At 49.6% G+C, this 26,110-nt stretch overlaps 2 protein-coding genes across 3 annotated transcripts in view; one reads left to right on the top strand and one right to left on the bottom strand.

Annotated features, from left to right (window-relative positions):
* The window catches only part of LOC144737450 (E3 ubiquitin/ISG15 ligase TRIM25-like), a 220,950-nt gene that overhangs the window by 76,299 nt on the left and 118,541 nt on the right, over positions 1 to 26,110 (top strand). The window lies entirely within an intron of this gene.
* Positions 1,492 to 22,784, bottom strand: LOC144737462 (E3 ubiquitin/ISG15 ligase TRIM25-like). Of its 2 annotated transcripts, XM_078620178.1 has the most exons (6): positions 21,008 to 22,784; positions 14,699 to 14,794; positions 8,447 to 8,680; positions 5,758 to 5,780; positions 5,195 to 5,289; positions 1,492 to 3,025 (listed from the first exon to the last, which is right to left on the bottom strand). In XM_078620178.1, the coding sequence occupies exons 1-6, from the start codon at positions 21,566 to 21,568 to the stop codon at positions 2,484 to 2,486; spliced, it is 1,551 nt and encodes a 516-aa protein (XP_078476304.1). In that variant the 5' UTR covers positions 21,569 to 22,784; the 3' UTR covers positions 1,492 to 2,483. The 2 variants fall into 2 exon arrangements, with proteins under 2 accessions (XP_078476304.1, XP_078476305.1); XM_078620179.1 differs by lacking the exon at positions 8,447 to 8,680.

Raw genomic sequence — 26,110 nt, 5'->3', positions numbered from 1 at the left:
GATCCCCCGCAGCCCCCCTCCCCCCCCTTGGCGGTACAGGGCACCCTTGCAGATGGACTTTGTCCACCACTGCCGGTAGGTGTGGCCCATCTACAGCACTACATTACATTACCCCCCCCCCCCCCCCCCTACGTAGCCTCCAGCCGCCCCGGCTGTTAATAATTAGAAAGTGTAAATTAACGAAAGGGGAGTAAAAAAATATGCAAGCCTCAACAGGAAAAGAAAAGAGAACAAAAAAGCAACCATAACTACCCTAACCCACCTGTAGAAACGTACACTATATACAAGCGTCAATCAACAAAAAGGTGAAGCAATGACACGTGAACAACGACCAGTGGCACACCTAGCTCTCCTCGGGATCCGCAGCAATGCCCGACTCGCCAACGATATGGCTGAGACATCGCACAGATCCCTGCAGGAGATGGCACCCCCGCAGTATGAAATGTGCGAACCGCATCCCTGTGGTCTCCCGCGCTCGCACAACCCAGCAGCCCTCCCTTGAAGGCCAACCCAGACATCTCATGCCACTCGGCATCACACCCCACCTTTCCGACGTGCACGCGTCGGCCGTATCGGGGGAACTTCAACCCAGTCTCTCGCCAATACTCGCATCGCAGCACACAGCTGTACCGACCGAGCTGAGGAGACCCATCGCATAGATCCCAGCAGGAGATGACACCCCCACGATCTGAACTGCGTGAACCGCATCCCCGTGGTCTCCCACGCTCGCACAACCCCACTCCTGACACCAAATGTAATGGGTTCCGGAGACACTTGTAGAGGTAACTTCTTTATTACTATTCAACACTCCAACAGTCCTGATACTCTGTTACAGCCTAGGGACATAGCCTAGGGAAACAGCCTACTCCTAGCTTGCCTGACACTGGCTACGCTCTCGGGTCCTCCGGCTACAGTAACCCTAGGTGAGGCTACCTGACCCGACCCAGCCAAGGTGCGGGTCTAGACTCTGGCTTCCTCGGAACTCGCCCTTACAAGGGCGTAGAGCCGGGAGTCCCAGAGTCCCACCATTGGCCCGCACAGCATCCCGGCCCTTACAAGGACAAGTGGGGCGATGGGGTCCAGGGTCCTAAGCTGGCTGGTCTTGGGTGTTGAGCTGCGACTGGTCCCGATCGGCCAGGGAGCGGCCCTTTTATCCCCCTTGCCCATCGAGGGGTGGGATTGCGTGGGATCGTAGTTCCCCCGCAGCCCCCCGTTGGTGACGCCAAGGGGCTCAACTGTCGGGGCTATCTGGGATACTGAGGCCCCGGCTCTGAGGGCTTAGCTGCCTAGGATCCTAGAGCCCCCAGCAGCCCCCCCCCCCCTCGTGGGCTGGCACAGTGGCCCCTCCCCTGGGGGTCCGAGGTGCCTGCAGATGGGCCCTGTCCACCACTGCCGGCAAGTGTGGATCATCTACGGCACTACAATTGCAATGATGATTGTAGTGATGGTGATGATGATGGTAAGAAGGGTAATGGTGATAATGGTGGTGTGGGTGGTGATGATGATGATGATGGTGTTGATCATGGTCGTGGTGATGATAGTGGTGGTGGTAGTGATGATGATGGTGATGAGGGAGATAGTGATATTGATGATGACGGTGATGAATTGTGATGATGATGGTGGTGGTGGTGATGATAGTGATGATAGTGATGGACGTGATAATGGTGATGATTATGGTGTTTTTTGTGGTGTTGGTGATGATGGTGGTTCATGAAGGCAATGGTCGTGTTCGTAGTGATGATGGGGATAATGATGTTGATGATGTTGGTGATTATAATGATGATGATAGAGTGGTGGTGATGATAGTAATGAAAATGGAGTAATGGTAATGATGCTGATCATTTTGATGGTGGGAATGATGATGGTGATAATGGAGGTCGTGATGACTGGTGATTACAATGATGGTTGTGTTGATGGGGATGATGGTGGTGATGATAATGATGTGAAATGGTGAATCGGAGGGATGAGGAGGCGTGGTGACGCGAGCACGCCCTGCAGCTGAAGGAGCGGCCACACGGACTCTGGGGCTGCGCTGATTCCCCAATAAGATTTCATTAAAATCCCTCAAACTTCCGCACCGGCGATTTGTACTTCACAGGTGACATCGCTCACGCACACCAACCTGAACCTCCCCCTCCCCCTCACCCTCCCCCTCCATGCTCACCTCACCCTTCCCGTCACCCCACCCTCCCCTAACACTCAGCTTACCTCGCCCTCCATTCCACGTTCCCCTCCCTCCTAAGCCCTCTCCATAGCCTCCCCTCTCCTCCCCAACCTCTACCCCGTCTTTCCCATCCTCTCCTCACCGTCACCCTCCACGCTCACCCGTCACCTTCCCCTCCATTCTCCCCTCACCCTCACCTTACATCACCCTCCATTCCACCTTCGCCTCATCCTGACGTCACCCTCTCCACACCATTCCCCCTTTCCTCCGTTTCTTGGGTGTCCGTCTCAGTTTCTTGCGTTTCTATTTTTTCTCATTCTCAGGATGCACGACTCAGATCCATGATCTTCAATGGTTCATTACAATACCCCACCCACATCGCAGGGTAGAGAGGCTGCGAGAATCTCTGCCGGATCACCTCCATGGAGTCGGCGCGGTAAAACTCCAGGAACCCCCCCTCCCAGTGCAGGTGAAGCCCGATTCTGCGGGGGGAGGGGGCCCCCCTCACCGACAGTGCGGTCTTCACTCCACCATGAACCACTGAGAAGTTGTCGTCACGTTTCTCTAAACACCAGGATGCATCGTTCTGTCCCAGCTGCAATGCAGCACCACCCCCTTTCCGTGGGATCGTCCCGTATGCGACTCCAACCCGACACCACCGCGCGTCCCCCACGTCCACCTCCCAGTAGTGGTGACCCGACGAGAAGCTCTCACAGCACAGGGCTTGTGACCAGCCATCAAACCGGTGTGGGTGATCGAGGCGACCCTGGGAAACACCGGTCCACTTTATCGTCCTGAGTTCCGAGGAGATCTGGAGTTGGTTATGAGCTGAGCTTGTGTCCAGAGTCGGTGAGCATCCGTCTGTGACAACAGCGATCACAACATAACTACAGGACACCATCATTACCATTACCATCTATAATCACCACATCAACATCATCAACCATCATCTTCACCATCAACCATCACAGCACAAAAAACACCAAAATCACCACCAACATCATCATTATGATGAACATCACCAACATCACTATTGCCATCAGCAACATCACAAACATAATCATCACCACTATCACTACCATTACTTCGACCATCACCAGTTCCCATCACCACCATCTAAAATACCCTTTGGTTCTTTCGGTAAAATCACGTAGGTAGAACATTTAAATTAAACAAAAAATAATATATCATGACGTTTCGATAGCAACACAAGTGTAAAAAATATCCAGCAGTGGAACTGCTGAACCAGCGAGAGAGCTGTTACAGCACGAGGTTATATATGTGCAATAAGAGCCTATGTCCGGCTCATGTGGTGATCGGCTCTGCCGGTCCTGCTTTACAGCCAATGGGAGGAGAGCCTCGGAGCATGGCCCTGGCGTGATCGAGGGGTGCCAGCTAGGGTGATTGGTTCTGCTGGTTTTGGCCTCAGCCAATGGGAAGACAAGTCAGGGGCGTGGTCCCGGAAGTTGATGGGGAATCTAGAAAATTCGGCGCAGGCTACCAAGGATTGGCTGGAGCGTACCACGTGACCCAGGCATTAAATAAGGGGAGAGATGAACGACACGTGGTCAGACGAGGAACGAAGAGAGGGGCCACGCGCGAGCGGGGCTCCGAGTGCCACGTGGCGGTGCGTCTCTTGCGATCTGTCTGCGAACAGAGATAAGACCGATTCCACAAGCTGTCTCCAAGAGTATTATTACATATGTGGCGGTGGGCAGGCAAGCGGGGTCTGAGCTGGAAAGGAATTCCATCCCAGGACGCAAGCACGTCAGTTGTGTTAATGGGGGAGATTATGGAGAGAGAGATTAGGGAGAGAGATTAGCATGAAATGTGCTTCCGTCGCCGCATAAGAGTATAATACCCGCATGCGCGCACAACAGCAGTGTTAATGGGAGATTAGCACTATGTTGATGGGAGTGATTAGGCAGGGAGATTAGGGAAATTAGTAAGTTAATGTCATTTCTATGTGTAAAACAAGCTGCAGTGCTGCCAACTGTGCGGTGAGGCAAGCGCTTGCTTGCCCATCGCCACATATATAACATTGTTGTAAGAGCTCTCTCGCTGGTTCAGCAGTTCCACTGCTGGATAATTTTTTCTGCTTGAGGACGACCGCTTGTGTTGCTATAGAAACGTCGTGATATATTTATATTTTTTATTTTTCTACCTACGTGACTTTACCAAAAGAACCAAAGAGTATGGATTCCTGTAGTCACGAAAGCTTCAAATCACCATCTAACATCTTCATCACTATCACCAAGAAAACGACCAGCATCATTATAATCATCACAACGACCATCGAAACCCTCAATACCACCATCACTACCATTATCACCATCAGCAAAACCATCACAACCATCACCAACTATATTATCATCAATGTCACCATCATTATCACCACACATCACTCACATTATCAGTAATATCAGCTTTATTACCACCATCCTCATCACAACCACTATCACCATCATTATGACCATTACCAACATCAGGAACTCATTTGAGGTTGAAACTGCCTAGCAGAGGCGGAGGAATGGATCAGATATCACCTGCCACTGATGTTAGCAATGGCAGGTAATCAAGCCCAGTAAACTTGGTTCGTAGTGCAGTGTGCTAACCACTATGCCATCGCTAACCCCACCTACAGATGCATAGAGACATTCACAGGCACACACCGCATCTCAATATCGCAATTACCCATGACTGGTAATGCTTATTATTTACCAAAAAACACCACACTGAGTATAATGGCTCTGATCAGTCGGGGGCCTAGATTAGAATATAAACATAGACTAAAATCCCCTATGTAGTCTTAACACACTGTCATGGCAAGTCAGCACCTTTAAAAGCTGGCACGGCCAACAAGGGGGTGGGTGGCCAGCACTACGCCTGGCCACCTTTGTCTCCCTAGTGGTGATGTTTTCACAAAACACCAGGTACTCATTTGAGGTAGAGTCGACCTCGTGAACACACACGGAGATAATTTATTGTCAAGACCACTCAATCACCCATGATTCACACTGAAGAACTCACACAGGAGTTTGACTGCATTTGTCTCCAGGACTTGAAGTGAGGCAATGTCCTCTTGGCTGCGAGCTGAGGGTGGAGCTGAAGTAACCCTCCCTGCCCTGTGAAAGCAGAACAGACACGGCCAATGTCTCACATTGAGCATCGTCCCTCACAGGATCATCAAAGCTCCATTACATAGATACTCATCACAGCTTCATCACACGTGGAATCATCACAGCTCCATCACATCTAGACTTATCACAGAAAGCATAATAACTCATCACAACTACTTACAACACCACACAGCATTACTATCACCACACTTAGAATCATCACACACAGCACCATCACACAGCATCACCACGCAGTATCACATAAAGCATCACTTAACACAGCATCATCACACAGCATTATAACACAGCATCATCACGCAAAATATCTTCACACAGCATCTTCACACGCAACATCACCACACACAGTTTCACCACACACTGAATCATCACATACAGTCAATGTCTCACTGCCCACGCCCCACACTCAGTCCTATGTTGTCGGGTGTCGAGTCGTGAGTGAAAGTCGTCTTTTACCTGCGTGTCTCCTCCAGGTGCCCCTGTGGGAGAGAAAGAGAGATGCATTACTATGACTCTACTTCGATTCCCTTGCATTCAATGGAGTTCCCACTGCAAAACTGTGGGTGGAATATTAACCCGAAAGTCTTGGATTATGACCCCATCATCACCAACACTGACTTACGGGCCAAATATTTCAAAGGGAGACTGGTTGATAGTCAACTATAAACTATTTTTTTCCAGGTAAAGCCCACAGAGGTATATGGCTCTTTTCCAGAAGCGACCTGGCCACAAATGATAGCTCAACAAAGTGGTTCATCACGTGGAAATGTATAACAGCTCAATCCTCTAAACGGACGTTTCCAAATTTGGAGGGAAAAACTGGAGGACCCGGATAAAAGCCATGTGACCATGGAGAGAGACATGCAAACTCCAAATTTATAGTGATGTCCCCGACCTACGGTATACTCGGCGACGTAGTTACCATCTCGCCACCCCCATGAGGGCTAACACTGAATTGCAGGGCAAATATTTCAGAATGAGACCGGTTGATATTGATCTGTGTTGAGTAATTTGGGACTTGAAGTTTCTGGCGTTACCAATGCACATGGTGCAGGTCTTGTAGAAGTGATGTTCAGGACACAATGATATAATTAATAAGTGTATGAGACCTCGTATTTATTTTAGCTTCCATAATACGAACAAGAGGAGGCTCACAAAGTAAGAAGCAGCGATGACATCGGCTCGTGAGCAGGCGCTGGTGGATTGTTGCATCGCGGCTTCATGAGATGTGGCAATGTCTTGGGGAGGCCTTCATCAATAAGTGGATAGATCATGGCTGATGATAATCATGAATACCGTGTACATTGTTGTAGGGTTGATTTTAAAAGTGCATTTCCAATACCATTTATATTATATTCACAATGAAACAAACTTAATGGGAATCTGTTAAAGGACGGGAGAGAGAGAAAAATAATTATCTCATCAAAACACTATACCACAGAGCTCATGGCATCTCTGACCAACACCACCTGGCCAGTGAATTAAAACATGTACATCGGGCCCTCAAGATGAACGGATACTCTGACCGCACTATTCGCCAAGCTGTTTCTCCCACCATACAGAAACAACCACTTGAAACTCCCAACAAAACTATCACGTTGCCATACGTAGCAGGCGTGACCAAAAAGATCTCCAAAATTCTAAACAAATATAAGATCCAAGTCCGATTCAGTACAGTACATAAAATCCGTGATCTAATGCCATCTGTAAAAGATGTCATTCCTGACTTGCAATACCCTGGAGTCTATAAGCTGAGTTGCAGCTGTGATGATTGTTACATTGGGGAAACGAAACGTCATGTCTCCGATCGTGTCCGCGAGCACAAGTCAGATCTGAAACACGGCAAAATTGAGTCTTCCGCCATTGCCGATACTTGCTACAACGCTGTGGGCTCTCATGATATTGTCTTTTCCGAGACCAAGGTGCTCTGCAAACCTTCTGGCTACCATCAAAGGTTTGTACATGAAGCCACCCAGATCTACAAACACAGACATAACTTCAACCGTGATGATGGGTACAAACTGAGTAATCATTGGAAAGATGTTATTAACCATGTAAAAAATATTTAACTACACATATTTGTACCATCTTATTTGACAGGTACTATTCTACTTTACAGAGTGTTGACATCCCCAGGGTTTAACACTACTCCCCTTTTTGTATTTGGATTGTCAGCCAACACCGGCCGCAACCCCGAGTTGAGATGCACCAATTGTTCTCTTTTAGCCCCGCCCACTCCCCCCCCAACACGTTCCATTCCCTTGCTACCACATTCAGATAAGCCCCTCCCCCCCTCACCCTTAACTTGTATTTAAGAGCTTGTCTCTTGGATTTTTCCTCTCTTGTTACAGTTAATATGGCTGTGACGGTTCCACCTGATGACGGAGACTTGTGCTGCCTCCGAAACGTCGTGATTTATTATTTTATTTCTAATATTATTTCTATTTATTTTGTTACCTACGTGACTTTACTGATAAAACCTAAGAGTACGGGAGAGAGAATTGATTTAACTGTGAAAATATGAGCTGGCCTTCCAAATGACAGCAACTGGAGCTGCAATGCGGATCTGTAATAACAGCTATAGTGGGTTCACGTGGGGGATTGGCTTGCCGGTCCTGCTTGTAGCCAATAAGGGTCGAGATAGGGAGCGTGGGGCCGGCGTGATCACGGCATGTCATCAGGGGTGATTGGCCCAGCCATTGGGGCCCCAGCTCATGGGGATCCGGATAAGAGGCGTGGTCCCGGGAGTGACAGGGAACCATCGAGAACGGTCGAGATTGCCCATGGAGGATTGGCTGGGGGGACCACGTGACGAAGGGATTAAGAGGGAGGAGAGAGGGATGATCGAGAGGAGACGGGGAACTGAACGGGGTGAGAGCCACGCGCGAGCGGGGCTCCGGGTGCCACGTGCGCGGTGGGAGTTGTGGGAGTCTGCCGCTCTCCGTTGTCTGCCAGCAACGGAGCGTGTGGGAACAAGTGTACCGTGAAGTGAAAATAAAGAAGACCGATTCCGAATCCGTCTCCGGAGAATTATTACAGATCCATGACTGGAGCTGTGTTCTCAAGCCCGTGAGATGCGAGCTCTCATTCAGGAGCCACCCTCTTCTGCTGCTGCCAATAGCGACACTGGAAACTAATTCCTCACCTGCAGGAACGCGAATGAGTCACTCTCCTGCGCTCGGGTCTGCAGGCGAGTGGCTACTGCCTGGAGCTCTCTGATCTCGCGCTGGTAGTGAGCGATCTTCTTCTTGATCTGATACAGCAGCTCACGCCCTTTCTGCTCCACTTGCTCTAAAGCCGCCTTCTCCTCCGCATCCAACGCTGCTCTCGCGCTGACGAATCTGACCGAGATTGAGGCCTTTTCATCTGTCATGGATCCCTGCAAAGAGAAACAAATGCCACCTCTGTTCATTAAATGTCTGGTCCTTTGTGAAATGGCATTCAGGTCAGTGTGACCCGAGTGCAACTCTAAGGTGTCCAGCCGGTGACACGAGTCCGCAGCACTGAGGCCTCCTTCTTCATCTTGTAATGCGGGCGGAAGCGACCTTCCGGATGTGACGTCACAAGGAGGCGGAGCCAGGTGACGTGGGTGAAAGGTTGTGGGTCCTTAAGTGGGTAAACCGGAAAGAGGAGTTAGTCGGGTTGTGAATGGAAAAGGGTGAGGCCACGAGGGCGAATGAGAGGAGGGGGGCACCGCCGGCGAGCGGGAGCCGACCCCAGAGTACAGCCAGGAAGGCTGTGTGTTAGAGGCAGCGGTGTGGCTGCAGAGAGTCGCAGGAGCGACGAAGAGAGAGGAGAGTACAGCCAAGAAGGCTGTGTGTTAGAGGCAGCAGTGTGGCTGCAGAGAGTCGCAGGAGCGACGAAGAGAGAGAGAGACAGCACGAGGCTGTCAGCGCTGCGGAGTGAGCAGCAGCGATTACAGCCAAGGGGGCTGAGAGTGAGTAACAGCAGCGGAGCTGCTGTGGGGGCTGCAAGAGCGACAAAGAACAGCAGCGGGGCTGCTGATGGTGACTGGAGTGACATCGGAACCAGCACTGAGAGAATAAGAAGAGACAGCCGTGTGGGTAATACAGTACGGACCAAATAAAGGACACTGAGCCAGAGATCGTGGTCAAGTCTTTTATTACACTGGTGTCAGAAGTGAAACGGCTTGTCAAGACGGCTCGAAAGAAAGAATATTCCTGTGCCATCATCTGCTACATCATCCGACTTACGATTGAGACAGATGGCGCAGCTGGAGACCTGGAAAATCGTGCTGGCGAAACCGTGTGAGCTCACCACGCCGACGACGGCAGTGGGGAGAGCCGATGGTGGTCTGCAGGCCGACGCCTTGCCTGCGCTGCCAGCGCCATCTGCCACGCGGCACGAAGACGCCATCTTGGGCGTGGCAGGGGAGAAACGGCGGGAAGCCACCATCTTGTCTTCACCGCGGCGGGGAGACGCCGCCATCTTCAACATCGCGGCGGAGAGGCAGCCTTGCGCTGCCATCTGGAGGTGCCGTGGGGAGAGCAGCCTGCTGTGAGCTGCTGTTTTGCGAGGGGGAGCTGCGAGGAGAGGACGACGACGCTACAGCTGCTGGGGCGGGAGCTCTCCCGTCCTGGCTCGGGTGCGTGACAACGGAGCAGTCAAGTCGCCGAACGAGTTCTGCGAGACGACTCAAGTTGCCGCCCTGCCGTCCTCTTCTTGCTGCAGCCCCGGGCGGGTCGTAACGATACGCACCCGGCCTTTACACACACCTCACCCATCTTCGAGGGCCGGGTGGGGCCGATTTTGTTCTCTCATGACTCGATTGTGCGGAGCGCGGTTCGGACTGTGGGTATGTCTGTGTAATAACGATGAACGCGCTATCTGCTTGTTGCTCGGTGTCAATTAAAGTGTGTACGTGTGTTGAGAATGGACGGAGAGTATGCTGTGCTTGCTGAGTGTTAAATTGTGTGTGTGCGCTGCGGTGTGGAGTTGTTATATTGATGGCGAAGTTAATTATTAACTCGGGAGCGTCGGGTATCTTGCGCTGTATCATCTCGTGGGTTACCTTGTGCGATGGGCTTAATTGGAAAATATATATATATTTTTTGGTGTATTGTGCTGCGAGGTGCTATGTGCGATGTGGTTGTTGCAAGAGAGAGAATATTTGTGTTGTTGCTGCAATGTTACGACTGGATTAATGGTGTGTTGGTTACCTGCAGATCGGCTTGCTATTGTGCTTAAATGTGCGCGTGTGATCGCGATATGCTGACTGTATGTGCTGTTACACCGTTCTGTACGGTTATGGGGTGCGATGCATTGATTGACTATTGGGGTTGGGATGTTATTAATTGTGCGTACCTGTTTGAAAATTGGTAACAAATTCGAGGGGGACCCTATTATTTGGTCGTATGGATGTTATGTACACGCGATTTTGTGTATATTATGGGTAACGGCGCTTTGTGAGAGAGAGAGCGCGCTTTGAGGGTGCGTGATGACGCCGTTGTGGGTGTCTCAAAGGTTAATGCTAAGGGGACCGTAAATTGGCGCCAAGTTGCGGCGCGTATTCGGTTGGTCGCATGCAGCCACGAGTTGCTTTGCGAGTTGGGTTGTGTAACCAATGTGGTTGGTAAAATATTGGTTAAAAATTCCCCAATATGACTGCTGCGCGCAGCAAGCTGGGGCTGTGCGTCTATCGTTGTTGGGATTGTTACAATAAGACGGGGGAAGCAATTTGTGACCCCCAGCAAAGGGAAGCTGGGGTGCACGAATGGAGAAAACTGGCCACGTGTTCGCACGTTGGGCCGCCATTTTGCGCACACGCGGGGTATGGCGTCGATGCGCTTTGCGGAAAGGGCCGCCATTTTGAGTGCGCGCGAGATATTGCACGAACGCGCTGGGCGAAGGGGGCCGCCATTTTGAGCGCGCGGGAAAAACCTCGGTGGGGCAAATATTCCATCTGTTATGCCTGCCATTGTTGATTGGGTGATGCACGAGGGGTGGTCACGTCGGCCTATGGCTGATGGCTGACCTGACAGCCCGGAGGCGAAACCTCCGTGGTATGTCTTAAACTAATGGGCCGTGTGCTCATATGGCTCGGGGAGTCATGGTTCAGTTGTGCGGTGGCAGACTGAACCTGGTGTGCCGGGGCTCACGGGTTTTGGGTTAGGGCGTTATTGTCTCTATAAGAGAACATTACCCCGTGGGGGGGGTTTCGTTGATATCTGGCCTTGCCGAGGGATTGATCTTCCCTTGGCTATGAAGCGCATTTCAAAGATTGATGGAGCTCGTTTTGACGGGGTTGCAGTGGGAGACGTGTCTTATATATTTGGACGATATTAGTGTCTTCAGCCGCACATTTGAGGAACATTTAACGCGGCTGGGGACAGTGTTCACGAGGATGCGCTCTGCGAATTTGAAATTCAAACTAAAGAAATGCCACCTACTGCAACGGTCCGTCCGTTATTTGGGCCACATCGTGAGTGTCGAGGGGGTGTCCACGGATCCGGAGAAGACGGCGTGCGTCCGGGATTGGCCGACTCCGGCCTCCGTGGGGGTTGTTCGGCGGTTTTTGGGATTTGCCTCGTATTACAGAAGATTTGTGCCGGGTTTTGCGACGATTGCGAGGCCCTTGCATCTCCTTACGGGTAAAGGACGGAAATTTGTTGGGGACAGCCGGAAGAGGCGGCCTTTCGGAGTCTGCGTGATCTATTGGCTACGGCTCCGACATTGGATTATCCCGATTTTGATCGCCCTTTCATTCTTGATACGGACGCGAGTGACACAGGTAATGGGGCGGTATTATCACAGTCTAAAGGGGGCGTAGAGCGCGTCGTGGCGTATGGTAGCCGAGTCTTGTCGCCTGCGGAAACACGCTACTGTGTCACTCGTAGAGAACTTTTGGCGGTTGGTTTTTCCTACGGCAATTTCGACCGTACCTTTACGGTCGTTCTTTTATTGTGCGTACGGATCATGCGGCCTTGCAATATGCACTTAAAATGGACCAGCCATCGGGACAGTGGGCACGTTGGTTGGACACGCTACAGGCATTTTCCTTCCAAATTCAACATCGGAAGGGAGTGCGCCATGCGAACGCTGACGCACTTTCCAGATTACCAGGGCGCGCCCCTTGTAAATGTGCGTCGGGGACGCATAGGTGTTCGCCGATTCTAAACCCCCCTCAGCCGCTTACGTTGGCCGTCGAGAAGTCGGATACTCCGATGGAACCGGGACCGACTGACGGGGTTTTGAATCTGCCGCGGTCTGTCTGGATTCGGGAACAAATGATGGATGAGTTGTTGTTGTCCATGCGGAAGCGTTCTATGAGGGACAATGGGAGTCCGAGTACGGCTGTGGGGCCGCGAACCGCTCTCCGAGATGGTCTGCTTATGTGGCGAGAAGGGTTCCAGGAAAGCTGGCGTGTGGTGCTACCAACGTCCTCGCGATTCGAGTTGATGAGAACTCTCCATTGTGACACACTATTGCATTTAGGGGTGCAGAAGACTTTGTTGACGTTGCAACGTCATTATTTTTGGCAAGGCTGGTGTGTGTCCATCGCTGATGGGATAGTAAGGGAGGAGCATGGCCGAGTGCTGCTCATCCCCGAAATGGCACTAGCTGAGAGTATGGTAAATGGATGTTGCCGTGGGTTGACGACCACGGTGAGGGTTACGGCGAATTAAACGTTACCGCTGGGGAGCGTGGCTCTCTCCACGCGAGGGTGTGCGATTAGGGGTTGTTGGTTTGTTGAGAGTGACTGTGGGTACATGCTGTGTACGTCTGAGGTCTGTGCTGGTCCTCAAGGGAGGACTGCTGGTGGGTAAGAGCAGAAATTTTTTTGTTGTCGTTGTTTTCACGTGTAAATAATATTGTTGTTAAAATGTAAATACTGGGGCGTCCATCGCGGTTATTTGGGTAATTATTGGGGTTTTCTTAAGCGGCCCGGAATTACATCATCTCCACTACCCTGGGGCCGGGTGGCTGTCGTGTACGACATGCGGATGTGCGTTGTTGTGCTTTGTGCTGTTGTTGTTCTTGTTGTTATATTACATGCTTAGTGTCCTTTAAGGGGGAAGGTCGGTTCACCGCATTACGCTTTGGTATTGTTCAGCCGAGGTCGGCTGGGTTTTTTCTATGGGGGAGGGTGGTGTAATGCGGGCGGAAGCGACCTTCCGGATGTGACGTCACAAGGAGGCGGAGCCAGGTGACGTGGGTGAAAGGTTGGGGTCCTTAAGTGGGTAAACCGGAAAGAGGAGTCAGTCGGGTTGTGAATGGAAAAGGGTGAGGCCACGAGGGCGAATGAGAGGAGGGGGGCACCGCCGGCGAGCGGGAGCCGACCCCAGAGTACAGCCAGCAAGGCTGTGTGTTAGAGGCAGCGGTGTGGCTGCAGAGAGTCGCAGGAGCGACGAAGAGAGAGGAGAGTACAGCCAGGAAGGCTGTGTGTTAGAGGCAGAAGTGTGGCTGCAGAGAGTCGCAGGAGCGACGAAGAGAGAGAGAGACAGCACGAGGCTGTCAGCGCTGCGGAGTGAGCAGCAGCGATTACAGCCAAGGGGGCTGAGAGTGAGTAACAGCAGCGGAGCTGCTGTGGGGGCTGCAAGAGCGACAAAGAACAGCAGCGGGGCTGCTGATGGTGACTGGAGTGACATCGGAACCAGCACTGAGAGAATAAGAAGAGACAGCCGTGTGGGTAATACAGTACGGACCAAATAAAGGACACTGAGCCAGAGATCGTGGTCAAGTCTTTTATTACAATCTGATAACGCCATTGTACATTTTCAATACAACACGATTCGGGGGCTGTGACGAATTGAAATAATCAAATATCATCAGGAGTACATTTATGGTACGTGTCATTCTCATTGCGTAAGACTCTCAGGACGATGCTTTGTTTACCTTCACATGAAGCGAAGGGAAATCTGCAATTTGCCGTCAACAATTAGAGTCTTAATGAAATGGGAAATTAGGCCAATTCCTCTTTAAATGAATTTTTTTAATGTGAGAAAAAAACACATGTATGGATGAAGAGAGGGGATTATGAAACCACTTGCAATACTGGCACCTGGCTACTCTAACGCCTGATTGGTTTCACTAAAAGAGTGTACAATTGTGTGTGATCACCAACTCTGCCACCAGAGTATTGGATAAGAGGTACGTACCACCTCATCTGACCAATATAGTTAACAGTCGTTGAAGTGGTAAGTTGTATGGAGATATGGGAATGTGGAATTTCCACCACTGATTGAGTTTCTCAGTGGAGATGAGAACCACCTCTTTACTCGTCCTGATTATTGAGGTGCATTGACTGTTGTATCTTTAGACCCACAATGTGTTCAGAGCCAATGGTAGTCCACCTGAATGAATGGAGTTGTTCTCCATCACAAACCCTACTCAGGGTGGAGTCACGGGGTCACAGAGTCCGGCCCAGACGCGGTACCTGCACGTCCCTGCAAGCGGCCTCCATCCTCTTCACGGACTCCTCCACCTCCCTTCTCTTCTCCTGCACCACCCGCATCTCCTCTTCCACTTGTTTCTGTGAGAGACGTCACAAGGGGAGACTCCACTCACTCTCTGAGCGTCCCCTCACAACCCAACTCCACGCGAACCCTCCACAGTGACGGGGGCAGTAGCCCTGGTGCAGCGATGGAAGCTGGGGGAGCAAGCGCTGCAGGGAACTAATTTCACGAGGAGCTCAAAAGTGCGCAGGGCTTCCTAAGTAGTGGGTCGGGCTACCTGTGCAGTGGGTGGATCCACCTAGAGCGTGGGGCTACCTGAGTAGTGGGTGGAGCTGCCCAATTAGTGGGTGGAGCTAAATGAGTAGTGGGTGGAGCTGCCTCAGCACTGGGCAAAGCTACCTGCGTAGTGGGTTGGGGTACCTATGTAGTGGGTGGGGCTACATATGTAGTGGGTGGGGCTACCTGCATCGTGCGTTGGGCTACCTGCTTCGTGGTTGGGGCAGGCTGAGTAGTGAGTGGTGCTGAGTAGTGGGTGGAGCTACCTGAGCAGTGGGTGGGGCTACCTGAGCAGTGTGCGTGGCTACTGAAGTAGAGGGTGGGACTAGCCGAGTAATGAGCGGGGTTACCCAAGTGGTGGGCGGGGCTAACCGAGTAGTGGGTGGGGCTACCTGAGTAGTGGGTGGGGCTACCTGCATAGTAGTTGGAGCAACATGTAGTGGGTGGGGCTACCTGCGTAATGGGTTTGGCTTCCTGCATAGTGGGTGTGGCTGCCTGAGTAGTGGGCGGTGCTGAGTAGTCCATGTCGTAAGAGGTGATAACAGGTAAAGTACAGGATTGCCAGACAGAGCGAAGTATGGTAGGTGGTTCGACCACCTGGGCGACTTCGGTAACCAAGAAGGCCTGTCTGGACTCAACTGAAAACGCGCTGGCTAACGGACCTCTGGTTAGCCACTTAGGCTAAGGGAGTAAACCCTGATAAAATTTCGGGTGGATACCAAGTGGCCAACGGCCCACCTCGGTGGGGTAGATGAGCTCCGGTTAAGTTGGCCAACGGCATATGACGGAGAAGACACTGGATGTCTGGTGCTTCAGGACAAGCCTTCTAATCGTCTTGGTTTTCTGTCTCGTCATTGGACCCAGGCTTGGTTCCTGGTTAAGCCCCGTGCGGTAGCTGGTGTGCAACAGACACTGCACGTAAATTAATTCACGCACTGGCACCCTCCAGAGGAGATGTGCCATCGCACCACCACACTACACACCCAAAGCCCTTGGGCGATTGGCAAGTGGCAAGCGGGGCAGGCCTATGCAGCTAGAAGCTCCTAGTCACAACCCAGCACCAAGGCGGCAGCTATTATAAGGTCGTCATGCACTCGGATTAGGCAGGAGTGCATCCCAGCAGCTGTAGCTGTGACTGAGAAGCCCACAAGGATCCACTCTGCTCACCCCAAATTGGGAGGAGGCTAGAAAATGTGCCCTAAACATAGCCTGCCGAGCAACATCCTGTCTCGCTTACCGCGACCAGAGGGAACATCAATAATTGCGGTCGAAACAAAAATAAATACAGTAAAACCTTGGATTGCGAGTAACTTGGTCTGCGAGTGTTTTGCAAGACAAGCAATTTTTTTAATTTAAATATGAATTTGATAAACGAGCGAGGTCTTGCAATACGAGTACTGTAGTACATACAGTATACGCTTTATCTGCCGAGCGTCACGTGATCACAAGTGATATACGAATGCTTTGATATACGAGTGCTTTGGATTACAAATACGTTTCCGGAAGGAATTATGCTCGCAATCCAAGGTTTTACTGTATAACCTAAACATTGGATCCTGGAATGTCAGCACCCTCACAAAAAACCCAAACTCGCAACGTCCAGAGCGCCGAACAGCTCTTGTGGCACGTGAGCTGAGACGATTTAAAATCCATATTGCCGCCCTCAACGGAACCCATCTGGCGGATGAAGGCCAACTGACCGAGCTAAGTGGAGGCTGCATCTTTTGGCAGGGTAAACCAGCGCATGAACGACGCCTGCATGGTGTAGGGTTTGCAATAGACAACGTGCTCATCAGCAGGTCAAGTGAGCTTCCAATTGGTATCAATGAGCATGTTATGACCCTATGCCTGAAACTTACAAAAGACCAACATGCAACCATCTTCAGCACCTATGCACCAACACTGGACTCTAAAAAAGACACTAAGGAGACCTACTACAGCCAACTCAACTAAATCCTTCAGAGTACACCAAAAACTGAAAAGCTGATTCTCCTCGGCGAATTCAATGCTCGAGTTGGGAGAGACCATAAAATGTGGAACGGTGTAATTGGTAAAGAGGGAGTTGGAAAGCCCAACTCCAATGGTCATCTTCTTCTTACAACCTGTTGTGAGCATTACCTGACAATCACTAACACCCTATTCAGGCAGAAGTATAGCCTTAAGATCTCATGGTACCATCCTCGATCACACCAATGGCATTTACTGGACTACGTGATTGTCAGGAAGCTTGAGAGCACAGACGTCCGCATCACTTATACCATGATCAACGCAGACGATTCCTGGACTGACCACAGACTAATTCGATCAGTGGTGACTCTCAAACTAAACCACAAACACATCAACCGACCAAAACTACAGAGGAAAAAACTCATTGTAATCAGACTAAAAGACCCAGCAGTACAGGACCGACTGAAAGAACTGGACACAACTCAAGACGACAGTTATAATCAGCTGTGAACACACCATTGGCTACACAAGAAGGAAAAACTGACTAGTTTGATGACAACGACCAGGAAATTACAGGCCTCATTGACAAGAAGAAGAAAGCATTTATCGCCTGGCAACAACACAAACAATCTAGACAGAAAAAAACAATCATATAAGGAGGCCAAATCGGAGGTACAAACTAAAATCCGGGAACTGAAGAACAACTGGTTCAGAAACAAAGCAGAAGAATTACAACATCTTGCAGATTCCAATAACCCACATGCATTTTATAAAGAAACCAGTCTTATTTGGACCATCAGAACAGGGCCTTGCACCACTTCAGTCTAAGGATGGGACAGAAATCTTCAAAGACAAAAATGCAATCATCTCCCGCTGGCAGGAACACTTCAGCTGCAACGCTGTTGTAGACGCTTCTATATTCAGTGAGATTCCACAACACTTTACCACTGAGGATTTAGCTGGAGAACCAACGATGCTTGAAGTGGCTAAAGCTGTCAAGCAGATGAAAGAGAACAAAGCGAGTGGGCTAGACCAGATTTCTGATGAGAATTACAAACTTGGAGGACAATGCCTACTAGAACACCTGCACTCCCTCATGGCCAGGATCTGGAATGATGAAGACTTTCCCAACAAAGGAAATGATGCCATCTTTGTCACCATCTTCAAAAAAAGGTGACAAGTCAGACTGTGACAACTACAAAGGCATCTCTCTTCTTACCACCACTGGAAAAATACTGGAAAGAATGCTATTAAACAGACTTCTACCACTTGCTGAAAAACTCCTTCCTGAATCGCAGAGTGGCTTTCGACCTGGCAGGAGAGCCTCAGACATGATCTTCTCAGCCTGTCAACTCCAAGAGATGTGCCAGGAACAGAGACTACCATTGTACATGGCCTTCTTTGATTTGAATAAAGCTATTGATTCTGTTAATCGTGATGCACCATGGAGAATCCTTCTGAGATATGGCTGCCCAACAAAATGTGTTAACGTCCTCCATCTGTTGCATGACGGTATGAAGGCCGTCATCCTCTCTGATGGTGAAACCTCAGAGGCAATCGAAGTAAGGACCAGTGTGAAGCAAGGCTGCGTTATTGCACCAACTCTTTTCTCCATCTTCCTGGTGGGAATGCTTCATCTGACAGAGAACAGACTTCTCAGAGGCATAAATATCACATATAGGACAGACAGGAACATAGTTAACATTAACCGTTTAAGAGCCAAGTCGAAACATCCGTTATTGAATTCCAATATGCTGATGATGCCCAAGTCAGTGCCTGCTCAGAAGCTGACCTTCAGGTCATCGTCAATATATTTACAGATGCTTACAGGATGGGTCTAACATTGAATATCAGCAAAACAAAGATTATTTTTCAACAAGCTCCGGGAGGACATCGATCACCCCCTACAACCATTACCAACAATGCAATACTAGAAAGCGTTCCCAGTTTTCCATACTTAGGCAGCCATCTCTCTAGCAATGTCTTAATTGATTATGAAATCCAACATCGGATTTCCCGAGCTAGTGCTGCCATTGGCAAACTTAAGAACATGGTCTTTGAAGACCACAACATTACCGCCATGACCAAAGTGGCCGTGTATAATGTTGTAATAATTCCAACCCTCTTATATAGTGCAGAAACCTGGACCACTTATAGTAAACACATAAAATCCCTCGAAATGTTTGATCAACGCTGTCTCAGGAAAATAGTAAACATCACATAGGAAGAAAGACAAACTAATATCATTGTCCTGGAGCGATCAAACTCATCTAGCATAGAGGCCATCATGATGAAGTATCAACTCAGATGGGCCGGTCACCTTGTGAGGATGAATGACTTGAGGCTTCCTAAGCAAATCTTCTATTCCCAACCCAGTGATGGATCACGTGCCCCCGGAGGTCAAAGGAAGCGTTTCCATGACAACCTTCAAATGCATCTCAAGCGAAGCCACGTAGATCCAAGCAACTGGAAAATCTATGTTCTTGATAGACCATCATGGAGGACCAAAAAAAACAATCGAACTCAGCATTTTGAGGCCGAGCAAAGAGAGTTGATGGCCAGGAAAAGAGCACGCTGAAAAGCACACACACCAGAGACAGAGACGACAAGTGGGAGCTCCAGGATAGACCATCCGTGCCCCCACTGTGCCAAGATCTGCAGGTCACGGATTGGCCTATTCAGCAATCTCCGAACCCATGGCCACCGAGGTCCACCATGCAACACAGACAAGTGACACCTGGAGGGAAATCAAACTCGACTTCGACGGATCCCAGAAGAAGAAGTTTTTGGCTACCTGAGCAGTGGGCAGGGCTACCTGAGCAGTGGGCGTGGCTACTGGAGCAGTGGGTGGGGCTACCCGAGTAATGAATGGGGTTACCAAAGTGGATGGGGCTAAACGAGTAATGGGTGGGGCTACCAGAGCAGTGGGTTGGGCTACTTGCGTAGTGGTTGGGGCTACAAAAGCAGTGGGTGGGGCTACCTTAGTTGGTGGGGCTGAGTAGTGGGCGGTGTTGAGTAGTGGGTGGAGCTACTTGAGCAGTGGGCAGGGCTACCTGAGCAGTGGGTGGGGCTACTAGAGTAGTGGGTGGGGCTACTGTAGTAGGCGGGGCTACCATAATAGTGGGCGGGGCTGAGTAGTGGATGAACAGAGCACCGGAGTGGTGAGACGTTATCTGCCTTGCCTGCAATACAGGAGGTCGTGAGTTCAAACCCGCGCCTGATGTCTGTATAAATGGAGTTTGCATGTCTCTCTCCATGGTCGTATGGATTTTCTCTGGGTCTTTCGGTTTTTCTGTCCACATTTAGAAAGGTGCGTTTAGAGTGTTTGGTTGCCATACATTTAGACATGATACGACACTTCGTTGAGCTGTCATTTGTGGCCAGGTTGCCTCTGAAAAAGACCTACATAGGTCATTGAGCTTCATTTGGTAAAATAATAAATAGTTTAAGTTTAGTTTAACATGGTACAAGGAGGCGCTGCCATGTCTCTGTTGAGTGTCCGAGAAATTCGGTAGAGAGCACTGTGATGAAAATATAAATACGGTCACGAAATACTTGGTCTGTGAAAATCACGTGACATTTCTGGAACGCCAAATCCAGTGACCCGGTAGCTGCTGTAGAATGTAGCGCTAAACTGGCCCATACTGGCACGAGCCTACCAAGCAGTGAGCACTGCAGCTCACGCAGTCCCAGTCGTTTAACATTTCATTTACATTTTAGGGAATGCTCCCCTCTACCACAAACCACTTTTTGTATAAGAACCACAGTCTATGCACTCACGTCATTTTGAAAACACAGTGTACGCATTAAATATATTAGTTTTTATTAAATATACTAAGAGCACATTTATCAACTTGTCATATAACAGGATTGGTAATAACACGTGGTTGTATTATTTCTGCACTATGACAACCTCAGCATACTTTATATTAAATCATGGTTGTTAAAATGTTAAGAAACAATGGGAAGCTGAGAGAGGAATTATATATTTATTTGGATATCATTGTTCAGTTCGTACATGACTTCACGCAGGAGAAGATCCCGCTCACACACGCAGACCGTCTCACCTGCCGTGTTTTGCGCTCATCCTCCAGCGTAGCCACATCGTGACCCTTGTGGTCTCCTGCGATGGTGCAGGTTGTGCAGACCAAGATCTTGTCCTGTCGGCAGTAAAACTTGATCTTCTTTCTGTGCGTCTTGCACTTGCGTTCTTCAGGATTCGTGCCTGGATCCACCAGAACGTGGTCACTGAACTTCGGGTTCTCCTGATGAGGCTTTACATGAGTCACACAATAGGAGGTTTCACACCTGAGGCAGGTCTTCAAGGCAGCGGTCGTTCCATCGTTGCAGAAGTCACACAAGACCACGGTGGCCATTTTCTCTGTAGCACGGCGCTGCTCTACCAAGTTGGCGAGCGTGAAGTTCTTGATCAGCTTGGGTCCCTGATGGAAGGTCACTCGGCACTTCGGGCAGGAGAAGGACTCTGCCGCATCCCAGGTGCCCTCCACGCACTTGAGGCAGAACAAGTGGTCGCAGCTGAGCGTGCAGGGGCAACGGAAGGCGTCCAGACAGATGGGGCAGGTCAACTCATCATGAGCTTCGCTATCACTGGGAGACACACTCGCCATGATCCTGTGGCTCCATTCAGAGATAGGCGCTGGCTGCTGTTCAGGCAGTCTCTGGCTGTAGCTCAGGCAGGCAGGCTGTAGCACAGACAGTCAATGGCTGTAGCTCCGGCAGTATCTAGCTGTAGCTCACGCAGTCTCTGGCTGTAGCTCAGGCAGTCTCTGGCGACATCTGAGACACTAAACTAGGAACAAGCCACGTAAATGTGAGGCAGGTTAAAGTACAAAGTCTTTTAGTTTTATTTGCATATCATGACGCGCGCGCTGGAATGTGTTGACTTTGACCAGGCAAGAGACGTCTCGGTGCCAGAAGTAGCTAAATAAAGACTCAGCTCACCTTATCTCAATTTACCTCATCTCAACTAACCTATTGTCAACTCACCGTGTGTCAACTCATCTCATTCTCAACACACTTCTGTGGAGGTTGGTCCATCTTGGACCTAACAAAATTCCGTCTTGTAGTCCCCATAGCTACTCTCACAATCAACAGCTACCCTCCAATTACACAAACTCACGAGCCCCACTGTCACGCAGAGATGACGTAGGTTGTCCCCATAACAAAGTTGAATTCACCTATCAAGCTCCAAATAATCGTGACCCTTAAATAACACGAATATTAGAACATTTGTGCACCAACAAATCCTGGTGCGTCCTTTCCAGACAGTCCAGAAAGGACGTGGGAGTTGCAGTTGAAAAAGTCCCTCCAGTCTAAGTTCCACTCTTAAGTTCAGTCTCAAACAGGTCCACAGGGTTCATGAAGTTTGTCCAAAACATTGGCCACAAATAATGAGCCTGGCACGGTGCACAGCCAGGGACTCACTACTCAAAGCAGGTGGCCTCCATGGGCACTGCAGGTGTCCTCAACAGTCTGAAACTAAAAGAGCTGCTGTAGGGTTGTGGTTGGGTTTCTCGCACATTCAAAAGCACTAATTTGAAGAGGAATTGGCTGAACATTCCAAAACAATATTTGAAAAATGACTCATTGAGGCTTTACTTGTTGAAGGACAATTTACGCAGATTACCCTTCGCTCACAGTGACAGATACAATTTAAAAAGATGGCTACCTCCAGAGCAGTGGCGAGCCTCGCTGCGTCTGTCAACAGCGGTGCTCACTATGGGAACCTCATTTGCCAGTAAAAATATGATAATTGGTTTTTTACCCTTCTATCTGGCAACAAAACTGACACCTTTTTACAAGGAGTCATGTTTGCATAGACCGCAATACCTGCAGTCATAATACAAACAAAAGAACATAACTCTGATAATGTGCACTGTCCTTGAAGTTGATTGGTCCACACCCGAGACAGCTTTCCTTAGAGCCTAGTCTCACATGGGTTGGACCAGATGACGCCAAAAGGCGCACGGTGCATTGTTTTTGAGTTGTGCGAGTGCGCCTTTTGGCGTCATCTGGTCCAACCCATGTGAGACTAGGCTCTAAGGAAAGCTGTTTCGGGTGTGGACCAATCAACTTCAAGGACAGTGCACATTATCAGAGTTATGTTCTTTTGTTTGTATTATGACTGCAGGTATTGCGGTCTATGCAAACATGAAGGTGTCAGTTTTGTTGCCAGATAGAAGGGTAAAAAAACAATTAGCGGTGCTCACATCAACAACTTGTTTTATATTTATAACACACCTTTTCTCAATGTGCTTAACATAGTTAAATAAAAAGGTTAAATACTACAATGATACGTATGATAGGGGCGTATTAAAGGCTGACGAATGGGTGACTGCGATAGGGGATACTTAGAGATCACGAAAGGGTAGGGGGAGGGAAGAGGAAGAGTGTGACGGTGGGTAACCAACTCTTGCGTCACTACATGATTACTTCCACCATGGTGATGCCCACGTAGGGTCTCGTGGGGGAATCCCCTGGTATACTGGGTTTTTACCAGAGGGACCCCTCGTGGGGACGACCCACGGTTTCCCAGTGCCAACAAATTGGCCGACCCCCGCCAGGCCGAATTGCACTGCGGCCCCGTGGGAACACACGAAACACAGGGGAATAGGGCCGAGGGGAGAGCAAAACACCCAGCGAGCTGGCTAAAGCTAAAAACCTCAACCAAGAGTTCGGGAGGGAGGACGGGCACGTAAACAATGGGTTCGGAAGCAAGTGGGAGAAAACGACGGGCACGTACACAATGGGTTGTAAAGCAAGTGAGAGCCACACGCCAGGTAGGCGCCCGATTGGCCAGCAGGGTATCGCTCGCTGCCTAGCCCTGCGCGTGTGGAAAGTTTGGGCCCGATTGGCTGGGAGGGCAACACAACTTAGGCAGGGATTTTGGAATTGGGAAGAGATAAAAGGAGGGAAGAGTAGAAACGTTGGTCAGTTCTCCTCCAGTCAGCCAGCTACCCAGTCGAACTCCCAGCCACTCGAGCGTCCGAGAGACGCTGGCGAGTGCAGCTACAACTCGACTCAGGCAAAGACCTCCCGGATCCTCGTCCCTCCAACTCCCATCGCGTCCGTGAGATATCGTGAGTACGTAAGAGGGGTGAGGAATAGCGCGAGGGTTCCCCGAGGGTTTGGATAGAGACAGGTGGGACGCTGCTCGCTAGGTATTTTTCTCCGGGTCACGCAGAGTTTTTCTTCGGGTGAGCCAGTAATAAACTTTAGCACAGAGCAACGACACCGTGTGATTTATGTGTGTGTGAGGCAGCGCGGGTAGTAATTCATTAACTGCGCTTGGGCTCGCCATGCGTGTTTGCCCAGCGGATTAACGCGCGAATATCATCATCAATCCGAACGTCGTTCACAGTTCCTATGACCACTGTTTCATTGCTTTCATGGCTTTATTTTGGTGATTTTCGAAAAGTTTTTTGGTTTGGCCATGTTTGTTTGTTGTAGTACCTCTGATGGCCTTAATCTAAGTTGTCTTGTGGTTGTTGTTATTGTTTGACTTGCATCCCACTGGGATTTTTGCACAGGGTTGGTGTACGGTGATTTTTCTGCAATATTTTGCTGTCTTTTCTTGGATTTTCTGTTTGCACATAGTCACTTTAAGATGTTTTCTTGTTCATGTTTTTGTTTTTTGTTTGTTGCGGTTGCACCCGATTCAAGAGCCGAATGGCTCACAGGGCTATACCTAATAAATTAACTTTGAACTTTGAACTTTGTTGTTCCCGGTGCTTGCGTGATCGCGTGCGGGTTTACTCAGCGCATTTTAAGCAGTGTGTCTGCGTAGCGACACGCGTTTTACGCAGTGTGTCCGCTTAGCGAAGAGCGTTATACGCAGCGTGTCCGCGTAGTGACGATAACGCTCAGTGGTGCAACTCGCGAATATTGGCATCGATTCGATCGTCGTGTGCCCAGGACTACGCACTTGCATCCAAGGCAAAAGGAAGCAGATTTCGTGGGAGGGAGCAGAGGCGCGGCATATTCATACAGCTATTTTTAGCGTGAGTCGGGGCAGGCAACCTGAGCGGGCACGCGCGCACGCAGCCACCACAGCAGGTACGGTGGCTGGGCGTGCACGTGGTGAGCAGCAGGTACGGTTCGTGCGCATGCGCGCAGCCACCGCAGCATGAGTGGTGGTTTAGGCGGGGGAGGGAGTCAGGTTAACACATGGCGGTGGAGAGCCAGCCCCGAGGAAACAAGGTTTTTCCAAAACGTTGGTAAAATGGTTGTCACCTATTTCAATTCTCGTTGTTGGGATAGTTAACAGGCAATTAAATGGATGTTTTAGGTTTCTTGAGTTTGACAGTGGGCTTTATTATTTAGCTAAATGTATCACAGATTTTGCCAATAAGGATTTTACGGATGAACAGGGCAAAATGTAGATTTCGACTTGCATCAAGTGACGTGAGATGGGATTTTAAGTCGAGGTCAAATTGGTGGGTCATGAATGGCACATCCAATACAAATCTAAGATCAGAATGACAAATGGGGTTTATCTTCTTGGTTCTTTCGGTAAAGTCACGTAGAAGGGAAATAATAAAATAAAAACAACATAATAAAATACTTCTCAAGACGTTTCGGTCACAACGCAAGCAGCCGTCCTCAGGTGAAAACCAGGTCTGTCGGGGAGACAGCGTCTGAATTTCCCTTCTACGTGACTTTACCGAAAGAACCAAGAAGATGAATCCCTGCAGTCACGAAAGCTTTAAATCGAAATTTAAATGGGGTTTAGTCTGTTCAGTGTTACATTAGTAGCCGATCTGTATGCAGCATCACAGTAGCCACCCAACCTTGTGGAACAACATTTGCTATTTCAATATTTTTGGACGAGATGTTACCAGGATGTACCTTTTGAAAACAGCCTGAGAGGTGCCTCTGAAACCATTTTATTTTCCTGTCTGAAAATGATATATTATTGTGTCGTGTGAGTAGAATATCATGGTCAACAGTATCAAAGGCTTTTGACGTGGCAATGAATAGTACACAGAAGTAGTGGCCTTTATGCAGGTTACTGAAGAAAAAATAATTATCCATCATAGCTGTGGTGGCACAGGAATCCTCATGGAAACCAGACTCTTAATTGCGCGGGAGATTGTGAGTTTCAGGTCGCCGTCTATTATTTTTTTCGAATATTATTGTAATTGTGAACG

This window comes from Lampetra planeri, chromosome 69 (genome assembly GCF_965212315.1).
Source record: "Lampetra planeri chromosome 69, kcLamPlan1.2.h2, whole genome shotgun sequence".
In the NCBI taxonomy this organism is placed as follows: domain Eukaryota; kingdom Metazoa; phylum Chordata; class Hyperoartia; order Petromyzontiformes; family Petromyzontidae; genus Lampetra; species Lampetra planeri.
Note: the sequence above shows the minus strand (reverse complement) of the source record. Positions and strands in the feature narration are given on the sequence as shown.

Excerpts from the sequence above, each read along its gene's own strand:
- LOC144737462 (XM_078620178.1), bottom strand. The coding sequence starts at position 21,568 with ATGGCGAGTGTGTCTCCCAGTGATAGCGAAGCTCATGATGAGTTGACC. Across the intron at positions 8,681-14,698 it reads CCGCTTGCAGGGACGTGCAG|GGATCCATGACAGATGAAAA; the intron begins GTACCGCGTCTG and ends TTCTCTTTGCAG. Across the intron at positions 5,781-8,446 it reads ACTCATTCGCGTTCCTGCAG|GGGCACCTGGAGGAGACACG; the intron begins GTGAGGAATTAG and ends TCTCTCCCACAG.